A 10,701-nucleotide genomic window follows, 5' to 3' on the forward strand; every position below is an offset into this window, starting at 1 on the left:
CAACGGCAATGGATTATATGTACACTTTGCTCTCTTAGCCTTTGAGGGATGGCCTTGCTTTTTTAGCCTTTGAAGGATTTGCTTCCCCAACCCTTTCCCCCTCCAAGTATTTTCCACCCGTAGTTGACTGAATCTGCAGACTTGGAACTGTGGATACAGAGTGCCAACTAGACGTTTATCTTTTTCTAAAGGAGCTCTGGTGGCACAGTGCCTGAGACATTTGACTACTAACCAGAAGGTGGGCAGTTCAAATCCACCAGCTTCTCCACGGAAGGAAGATGGGGCAATCTACTTCCATAAAGATTTACCACTCAGAAACCCAATGGGGATCACTATAAGTTGGAATCGACTGTGATTTTGGCTTGGGGTAGTATAGTAAACTGACAGATGGACCATGAAGATCTGTCTGTCCATCCATAGACACATATACCAGATTTTCATGCAAATAACATGCACCTTCTACAATTGCTTGCCAGCTGCTCCCTCCCCTTGAGAGGTATTTCCATAAATGTGCTATGCTAAATTTTTAACATGTAAAAATATTGGCATCATCAGATCCTGGCTAGAGTGGGAGACAGTGACAGTGAGTTTGGCTTGGAGTTTGATATCTATACATATATAGTGATCACTTTAGCATAATGCCTGAGGCACTTAACTGCTAACTGGAAGGCTGGTGGTTCAAATCCACCAGCCACTCTTCGGAAGGAAGGTTGGGCAATCTACTTCTGTAGTGATACTGCCTTGGCAACCCAAGGAGGGGTAGCTATGAGTCGGGACTGACTCCACAGCACATAACAACAACAACAAACGAAGTTATGACATTATTACCTTTACAACCCAGCCTACTCTGATAGGAGCTAATTCACATCACAAAAGAAAAGCCCTACCTACAAGCAGGGTTGTATTTACAGGGTAGGAAGGAGAGACTGAGGGCCCACTATTAATAGAAGCCCCAGACAGAGAGAAAGACACTGTCCATGAGGATATATCCGGCCCCACGGCCTGTTAAAAACAACCTCACTGCTTTTCTGATGACACAGCCCGGCCCACATGTCACCTTCCTAATGCCCCTGTGACGGGACTGGGTCTTGCCCACCATTAAGATCCCAGCACAGTGCTCGGTAAACCACCAATCAGGGTGACTGTGTCCTTACTGGGTCAGAGGGCACATGCCATAGAACAGCAGTTTTTAGGATGAAATCTGGAGCCAGCTCCTGATTCCGGGAGAAATTCTTTTGCAGCTCGCTCACAGTTGGCCGGGTGCCTCCAAAGGCCTTTGGTGGTTCTTGTGCTCTTGGAGACATGGTGCTGAGAAAGCCCCGAAAATCAGGTCATGAAAAGGCCATGGTGTTGGGAAGAATTGTTGGGGTTAGTTGTGGTCTAGTCAACTCTGACCCATGACGACCCCGTACACAACGGACTGAAACGCTGCCTGGTCCTGTGTCATCCCCATGACTGGTTTCTTGGGATCTGCAGGGTTTTCCTTGGCTGGTTTTCAGAAGTTTATTGCCAGGCCTGTCTTCCTAGTCTTAGTCTGTAAGCTCCACTGAAACCTATTCTGCATCCTGGCAACATGCAAGCCTCCAGTGACAAATGGGTGGCGGCTACCCAGGAGTACATTGGCCGGTAATTTAATCTGGGTCTCTGGGTCTCTTGTAAGGAAGGTGAGAAGTCTCCCACTGAACCACAATGTCTCCTATCTTGGGGCAAGTAAAACCAGCAAAGTGGCCCTTAACTGATCGTTTCTCTCAGTGCAAGAAGCAGAAGTTTGTGGATGAAGAGGAGGAGAGCACAGAATGGCCTGAGACAGCTATGTGCCCACTTGGAGGAAGGCCAGGGGCTAGGGGATGAACATACCAGCTGCCAGGCCAGATGGCAGACATCTGCACCTACCTCTCCGAGGGGCTTTCCTCTCTGTCCTTTCCCGTCTGCCTGTCCCAGCTGCTGGGATCAGCCATTTTGGCAACCAGCCTGCCAGGCCCCCGTGGAAGAGTGGCTGCTGGCCTGGTGTGGGCAGTTTCGGATTCCAGAGCTGGCCTGAAGCCCTGCTGAGTCAACCCCATACTTCTCCTCTGTGCTCTGGACCAACCTGCATAGGGTTCTTCCTGGCAGGAGGAGTTTCTCTGCCAGCCTTCCCTTCCAGACATGGTATCAGACTGGGGGTGGGGGGAGGGTTAAGGAAACATTGTTCAATGAATGCATGGTCTCCTGGAATGAACGTGGCCCAGCCCCCCAGCCAATTCTTCCTTCGCCCCAAACTGCCCCTACCCCAGGTTCAGAGTGTTGGAGCTCTCCACTGGGCTGGACCTCCCACAAGGTCCCTGGATGGCAGAAACTGTTTTCCCTCGGATACTAACCTAAAAGTTGGTGGTTTGAACCCACCCATTGGCACTGAGGAAGAAAGGTCTGTTGATCTGCTTTCTGTAAAGATTACAGTCAAGAAAACTCTACGGAGATCCAGGATAGATAGAGAGGGAGAACAATGTGGAACAAAACTCAAAATCGCGCGCGCGCACACACACACACACACACACACACAAAACCGACCAGGTTTGCTAGTCTGATAGAGCCTGGTGAGACCCCTGAAATTATGGCCCCTAGTTACCTTCAGGTGTGGAACTGAACTCACTCTTGTGGCTTCCAGCCAAACAATAGACAGTATGGGGTGAACATTTACATCAGGTAAGTACGCTCCGTGGAGTGATCAATCATGGGCGAACAAAAGGGCAGTGTTGGCTCTGGGAGACAGCTGAGGGGGAGGCAGGGGCGGGAGTGCATGGGAAGGAAAGGGCACAGGGAAGAGGTAACTACGGGGAGGAAGCGGCAAGAGAGCTGGGTGTCTTAAGACGTCTCTCTCCCAAGGTCCAGCCTGGCGGTTCGGGAGGTCACCCCAAAAGCGGGGGATGTTCGAGGAGAGAGGAGCTCCCCTCCCTGCTCGTCCCGGGTGTCTCTGCTGGATTCAGTACACCAGGGACCTTTCTTAACCATCGCTCTCAGCAACCTCCCCCGCCCCAGCTTCTGACTTGAGGAGGGGTCAGGAATGCTGCCGCCCACTTCGCCCTTTCCCCCACTGAGCGAGATGTGAGTGGAGTTGAGGGGGCTCGGATTGCGGTGCTAGGGATGTGGAGGAGAGTCACGTCTCTCTTGTACGCAGGGTAGGATAGTGGGGGGAGCCAAAGTTTTGCACTCCCCGGTGCCCCCTCCTCATAACCACCCGCCTCCAACGCTCAAGGACCCCTCCCCTGCCACACGCCCCGCCCCGGCACTCCCAGTGCCCGGCCTCTGAGGCTCCCCGCCCCACCCCTGCATGAGTCATAAATGGGGCACTGGGAGCCAAGGGGACACTCCGAGCGGAGCTGGCCCGTGGCTACTATCCGAGTGGCTTCTGCACCCGAGCGCGTCTCTGCCAGGGGCCCCGGGGCTCCTGCTCTACGTCTCGAGCCCCGCGCCCGCCTTGCGTCGCGCGTCCTCGCGCCCCACTCCCGGTGCCCAGGCCTTCCCGGAAGATGCGCTGCGCGCCTTCAGCCGGCGCAGCCCTGGTGCTGTGCGCTGCCACCGCCGGACTGCTGAGAGCGGAGGGCCGCCCCGCGCCGCCCGAGCCGCCGCGCTTCGCGTCCTGGGACGAGGTGAACGTCCTGGCGCACGGACTGCTGCAGCTCGGCCACGGGCTGCGCGAGCACGTGGACCGCACCCGCGGGCAGCTGGGCGCGCTCGAGCGGCGCCTGGAAGCGTGCGGGGCTGCCTGCGGGCAGGCAGCGGGGATCACCGCCTCCCCGCACGCTTCCGCGAACCCGGTCCCCGACGACAAGGCTGTGCCGGAGACCTTGCGCAACTTGCAGGTACGTGAGTCCTGTCCGGCCTGAATACGTATGGGCAGGTGGGGGTGTATCTTGTGCTCCCCGGGCCCCCAGTCCCTGTTCTCAAAGGATGGAAAGATGGAAGCACAAACGATGGATGAATGGCTAGGCTGGAGGCAGGGGCCGAACTCCTCACCTGGTCTTTGCCTGACCTCCCTAGACGCAGCTCAGAGCTCAGAACAGCAGGATCGAGCAACTGTTCCAGAAGGTGGCCCAACAGCAGCGGCACCTGGAGAAACAGCACCTGAGGATCCAGAATCTACAAAGCCAGGTGCCTGAGCCTATCCCAGGCAGGGAGGGTGGCCCATGTTGGGTCTGTAGATTCAGATACGAGCTGGGCGAGCCCTGCAGTCTGGGCGTGTTGGACCTGACACCCTCTTCCTCCCTGCCCTAGGTGGGCCTCCTGGCCACCCCACACTTAGACCATGAGGTGGCCAAGCCTGCCAGGAGGAAGAGGCTCCCCAAGATGGCTCAGCCTGTGGACCCTGCACAAAACGCCAGCCACCTGCACAGTGAGTGCTGGGCCCTTTACTGACCTTTGGCCCACCCCTCCCACTTGCCATCCTTGTCTACCTCCTTGTCAGCCTCACTATGGAGAAGGCCCTGGCCTCGGGTCCTTGTGGGCTCATCAGCCTTCCCTGGGCACCTCCTTCCATTTCAGCCTTGAACCTGCCAGCAGGACCACCCCACCCTTCTTCCCTGCAAGTCACAGGTTTTTCCCAAGTCCTGCTGGTCACTAACTGGAGCAGGGGTTGGGAAAGAGGGACTATGAGGGACTTGAGTTTCAGGGAGGGGTCAGGGGATTAGCTCAAGGACACCTTCCTGGAGGACAGAACCTTCTAGAAGGGCATGATGGTGGACGAAAGGCCCTGGGGTGGGGAGAATGGAGGCCTTACTGGATGAAGCGAGAATGGCTATCTAGGAGGGTCATTTTGAGACTTGGGGCCCCTCCCCACCCCAAGATCTCTGTGGGATGGAGAGGTAAGGGGGCCAGGGCAGGGAACCCACCTCCCAGCCAGACACATTCATTCTTGCAATTCTTACAAACCCCAGGTCCCTGACCCATACACCTGGTCCCTCACCCTTCCCCTGACCCCAAAACTACCCCCCCCCCGTAGAATCCCACTCCCTGAAGGGAGTCAGGACCCAGGAGAGTGGCTTTTGTCACCATCCCAAGCAAGCCCTACCTCTTTGATGGTGTATGCCCCAAATCTCCCCAAATCGCAGGCCGCTGTGCGGTCTGTGTGTATCTGACTCAGGCACTCAGGTCCCTGCAGCTCTGCCCCACCCTGAGTTCACAGACGCAGACCTTCCTTCCATGTGTTCTCCGCCCATGCCTTAGTAGTCACACAGTTTGGCATCTGAACCTCTCTTGGGCCAACTGGGTGAAAGTTCTCATCACCCCCCTTCACACCCTTGGGCTGGGTGCTGGCTCCCAGCCCTGCCTGTAGCATTAAGAGCTCTCCTGCCCCAGGCTATCCCCCCCACCCCCTACCCCCTGCCAAACCTCAGGCGTGCTGCCTAGTGTGGCGAGGGTCAAGTATACCCTTTCTAACCCAGGCTTTGGAGGCGGAGAGTCGGAGAGCAGGCAGCAGCCTGGCTGGGGCAAGTGCCGGCGGGAGGACTTGGGGGACGCGTGGGTTCGGGACTCCCAGAGTCCAGGCTTTGCCCGCCAAGTAGGGGAAAGTTCAGCGCTGGGGAGACAAACAGCTGGCGCTAATGAAGACCACATTGGCGGTTTGGCCACGCGCCTGTCCTGATTGGAAGAGAGGGAAGTAGGGGAAAGGGGAGCTGCCGGAGGGGCCGGAAAGTGTCCTTCCACCCCCACACTCCCTGCAGCCTAGACACACTCGCTTGTGTCCGCGGGCCTCCCCTCCCCCGGCGACCTTTTGCCTACTTTCCCGGCTGGGCTGGAGGCGGGGACTTTTCCAAATCCCGCAGTGTCTTCTCCCTCCTCTGGTCCTCCCAACATCCAGCGTGGCTTGGACCCCCCTACCCCACCCTGGCAGAAGCCTATGTCTGCTCCTCCCAGCCCGCTCCGGTTTCCATCCCATCCCCCAGTCAAAGGAAACCAGACCCTCTGTCTGAAGCCCAGCTCCCTCAGCCATACATTCATCACTCATTCATTAACCATTCGTTTGTCCAGCAAGTCTTTACCGAACACCTAAACCAAAAACCAAACTGCTGTCATCAAGTCGTTTCTGACTCATAGTGACCCCCGTTGGGTTTCTGAGGCGGTAAATCTTTATGGAAGTAGATTGATTGCCCCATCTTCTTTCTGTAGAGTGACCAGTGGGTTTGAACCTCAAATCTTCTGGTTAGCCGTTAAATGCCTTAGGCACTATGCCAATGGACTTCCTGGGTGGCACAAACAGTTAAGTTAGTGGTTGGAACCCACTCAGAAGACTCTCAGAATACAGGCCTGCTTCGGAAAGATGACAGCCTTGAAGTCCGTATGGTCCACAGTCCTACACTCCACACGTGGCGTTGCTATGAGTTATAATTGACTTGATGACAACTAATTTGAGTTCTCATTGGTTGTCATGGGTTAGGATCAGTAGGTGCCAAGGTGAGGGCTAAGAGCCACTCCCCGACCTTAGCTTCACAGAGGCCCCATGCAGTGGGAAGGGGAACCAATAGAGAACCCTAGTGTTGGGGTATGGGAAGCCCACTCTGCTCATTTTGAGGGGTCTGGCCTGGGCTGGTGGTAGGAACAGTTAAGTGCTGGACTATTAACCGAAAGATTGGCAGTTCAAACACACCCAGAAGTACCTTGGAAGAAAAGCCTGGTGATGTGCTGTAGAAATGTCCCAGCCTTGAAAACACTATGGAGTACAGTTCTAGTCTGGCACACAGTGCAGTGGCCAGGAGTTGAAATTAGCTCATTGCAACTGGTTTTGGCTAGTCAGGGAAGGTGTCCTTTTTTCAGAAGCTAAAGCCTGAAGCTCTGGTAGCATAATGCGTAAGGCACTGGACAGCTAACCAGAGGGCTGGTGGTTCAACTCCACCAGCAACTCCTCGGAAGGAAGATGGGGCAATCTACTTCCGTAGTGATACTGTCTCGGAAACCCAGGGAGAGGGAGAGGTCACTATGAGTCGGTCCAACTCATGAGTCGTCCAACTTGCGAGGGCACATAACAACAACAACAACAAAGCCTGAAGCATGAGGCAGGGAGAGGGATGATGGAAGAGAGTTCTCCTCTGCTGAGGGACCAGCATGTGCAAAGCCCTTGAGGCAGGGAGGGTTCAGGCTTCAAAGAAGACGGTGGGTGGTGGGGAAGGAGGCATGTGTGGCAGAGGGGCCCTGAGGATAGCCACAGGGACCCATGGGAGAGTCTAGGTGGGAGGAGTGTGGGATCAGAGCTGCTCCTTCCTCCCTTTCACCTACTGCCCACCCTCAGATAACTCCTGAGACCCTGGGTGAGGGTTGATTTCCTGCCTCATCCTCCCCGTCTGTCTACAGGGCTGCCCCGGGACTGCCAGGAGCTGTTTGAAGAGGGTGAAAGGCAGAGTGGACTGTTTCAAATCCAGCCACAGGGGTCTCCACCATTCCTGGTCAACTGCAAGATGAGCTCAGGTGGGAGGCTCGGGATACCCTCTGGGCACAAGTGCTGTGTGTGTCGTTTCCATAAGCACCACCCTTTCCTTAGCAGTCTCAGAGGTGGGTTCCCAAGGTGAGCCCACGCTGAGACCTGAAGGGTGCCCCTGGGAATCTTTGCAGACTTCCGCTGTCCCTCTCTGCCTTCCTCCTTGCTTGCTTGGGTCCTTAGGTGTCAGGAGTTGGCCATGGGAGTCCCCTCCCTTCTGGTCACCCTGCAGAGTCATCATCTTCTCAGGACTTACCTTCCTCCAGCTCCCCGGGATGTTTGAGGGGACCCTCACCCTCCCTGGATTTGGAGGGGGTTTGGGAGCCAGACAGGCAAGTCAGGGTCCCCGTGAAGAAAGTCCCCCTGGTGACCTTGTCCCCTTCTCTGGACAGACGGAGGCTGGACGGTGATCCAGAGGCGCCAGGATGGCTCTGTGGACTTTGACCGGCCCTGGGAAGCCTATAAGGCGGGCTTCGGGGACCCCCAAGGTAGGTATTTCCAGCAGGGCTATAGGGGGCAAGGGAGGAAGTGGGAGTGCCTGTGGGGTGGTGGTTCCCTGACCAAGCGGCCTCTCCCCACTGCAGGTGAGTTCTGGCTGGGCCTGGAGAAGGTGCACCGCATCACAGGAGGCCATGGCGGGCGCCTGGCCGTGCAGCTGCAGGACTGGGAGGGCAACGCCGAGTCTCTGCAATTCCCCGTCCACCTCGGGGGCGAGGACACAGCCTACAGCCTGCAGCTGACGGCTCCTGTGGCCAGCAAGTTGGGCGCCACCGCCATTGCTCCCAGTGGCCTCTCCCTGCCCTTCTCTACTTGGGACCAGGACCACGACCTCCGTGGTGACAAGAACTGTGCCAAGACCCTTTCTGGTGAGCAAGCCCTGTCCCGCTGCCTCTTGTCCAGTCTTGTTCCGCCCTGCCCCCACCTTGCCCCATGCAGCCTGGGCCCCCTCTGTGCCTCGGTTTCCTTGCCCTGTCCTCAACCCCAGATTTCATCGATTCCCCATTCCCTTTCTTACTTGCTCAGTGCTTTGAGCAACTGATTGAATTCCTGCAGCCTCGGTTTTCCCACCTTTAAAATGGATATAAGCACGATGCTCACCTTTTAGGATTATTATGGAAATTCAATGAGATGCTGTATGTGGGATGGTGGCTGGCACATGGTAAAGTCATCAAAACTCACCCTGTATTGTTCTAATGAAACTGGAGGCAGAGTGCTGGCTCCATGGAATGAAACCAATGAAACGGCCCTTTTGGTGGGTCTGAAAGTGGTGGAATTCTTGGTCATTTCATACGTGTCAATCAAATATAAACTGGAGAAACTGATGGCAATTGTGGAAAATGTTTAACAAGTGACTGGCCGAGGTCACAGATATGAAAGCAGATTTTGCTTTGGTTAAGGAGAAGGGGGGGACCTGATCCCCCTCTGTCACAACCTGGGGTTTGACAACCAGTTTGACAACCACTGCCAAAGTCCCACATAATGAAAAGTCCAAGCCTACCCCCATCCCCATGCCCAACCCCAAGTGCAGCCCCAAACCCCATCCTCACGCCTAACTCCACTCCCAATCCCACCCCACCCCCACCCAGCCCCAACCAATGGATGCCCAAGGACCTCCACCTCACTGGCTCCCTCCCACCTGACCCCACAGGCGGCTGGTGGTTCGGCACCTGCAGCCACTCCAACCTCAATGGCCAGTACTTTCACTCCATTCCACGGCAGCGACAGCAGCGTAAGAAGGGCATCTTCTGGAAGACCTGGCGGGGCCGCTACTACCCACTGCAGGCCACCACCATACTGATCCAGCCCACAGTGGTTGCCTCAACCTCTTAGCCTCCTCGCTGGGGCCTGGTCCCAGGCTCCTAGAAGGCAGTGACTCTGGTTTTGGCCACTCCCTGCCCGGGCAAGGGCTCCAGGCAAGGGCTGCGTGGAGCCTGGTGGACAGAGAAGAAACCCGTGACTGGAGAAGCCCCTTTTCTGTATGGGATCTGCATGTGTTGCCCGCCTTTTGAGATCAGCAGGGCTGCAGGGTACACACAGACCCTGGGTACATGGGGCCAAGGGGCATTTAGTCCTGTTCCTTGTCAGCCTGAGGAGTGGGAAATGGCAGAGGGACCACTTGGGGGCAGCCAGGCTGGCCCTCGATGGCAGAGTGTCATGACTATCCAGGGCCCTGCGTCCCAGTGGGCCTGGACACCCTTGTGGTGCTGTTGTGTGTGGGTGCTGTGGGACCAGCTGGCGCCAGTGGCGTCTGAAACACAGCTCACAGATTTGGAATAAAAGCAACCTTAGAACATTTTGTTTTTCTTTGTCCTTTGGTTTGTTTTTAAAAGTGGACAGTTGCAAAGTCCACGTAAACATGTTCCCAGGGCAGAGGGTGAACACTCCCACGTCCCTTTAGGACAAGTGACTCTTCCCACAGCCAACAGGTTTCAGTTTCCTTCAATAGTTCACAGATGGGTAGCTCATGTTTTTTTTAATTTTTAAAATTATATAGAAAAAAATAATTCCTCACAATTCAATCATGATGGAAGCAGATATGAGAGAAAATGAGCATCTCCTTCCTAAACATGTTTCCACATAGGAATACCAGTTAACTTTTTAGTGCTGGGCTGTCTGATAGAAATATATTGTAAGTCACGCATACGATTTTACTGTGCTCCTTGGAAGCAAGGATGGTGAGACTCACTTTGGATGCGTCATCAGGGAAGATCAGTCACTAGAAAAGGACGTCAGACTTGGTAAAGTGGAGTTTCAGGGAAAGCGAGGAACATCCTCCATGAGATGGGGTGACACCACGGCCACAACAGTGGTGAAAATGACGTCAGGGCAATGTTTCCTTCTGTTACACAAAAAGGCCTCTGTGAATAGAGCCCACTTGGTGGCAACAACAAAATAGCCACATTGTTCTTTTTGTAAGAAAATGATACTAAAAATATATTTTATTTACCCCCATTATATTACTATATTAGTTTCCTGGGGTTGCTGTAACAAAGTACCATAAACTGGGTGGTTTATGAGAACAGAAATGTATTTCACGGTTCTTGAGATCAGGAGTCCAAACAGGGTGTCAGCCATGTTGAGTCCTGAGGAAGAATGTTCATGCCTCTCTTCTCAGTCTGGTGTTACCTGGTGATCCTTGGTGTTCCTTGGCTTGTAGATGCATCTTCACATGGCCGTCTTCCCTGTCTGTCTTTTTTATAAGGACACCAGTCATACTGCGTTAGGACCCACTATACTCCAGTAAAGGAGTTCTGGTC

The 10,701-nt window shown here is 54.8% G+C and overlaps 1 protein-coding gene across 1 annotated transcript; it reads left to right on the forward strand.

The window, feature by feature from the left end:
* Positions 1 to 3,506: 3,506 nt before the first annotated feature.
* Positions 3,507 to 9,274, forward strand: ANGPTL4 (angiopoietin like 4). The gene is made up of 7 exons (XM_007953719.2): positions 3,507 to 3,839; positions 4,018 to 4,128; positions 4,252 to 4,369; positions 7,321 to 7,434; positions 7,837 to 7,932; positions 8,029 to 8,310; positions 9,093 to 9,274. The coding sequence occupies exons 1-7, from the start codon at positions 3,507 to 3,509 to the stop codon at positions 9,272 to 9,274; spliced, it is 1,236 nt and encodes a 411-aa protein (XP_007951910.1).
* The last annotated feature ends 1,427 nt before the right edge of the window (positions 9,275 to 10,701 follow it).

This window comes from Orycteropus afer, unplaced genomic scaffold, assembly GCF_000298275.1.
Source record: "Orycteropus afer afer isolate SDZICR_OR568_19922 unplaced genomic scaffold, OryAfe1.0 scaffold00405, whole genome shotgun sequence".
Taxonomy (NCBI): Eukaryota; Metazoa; Chordata; class Mammalia; order Tubulidentata; family Orycteropodidae; genus Orycteropus; species Orycteropus afer.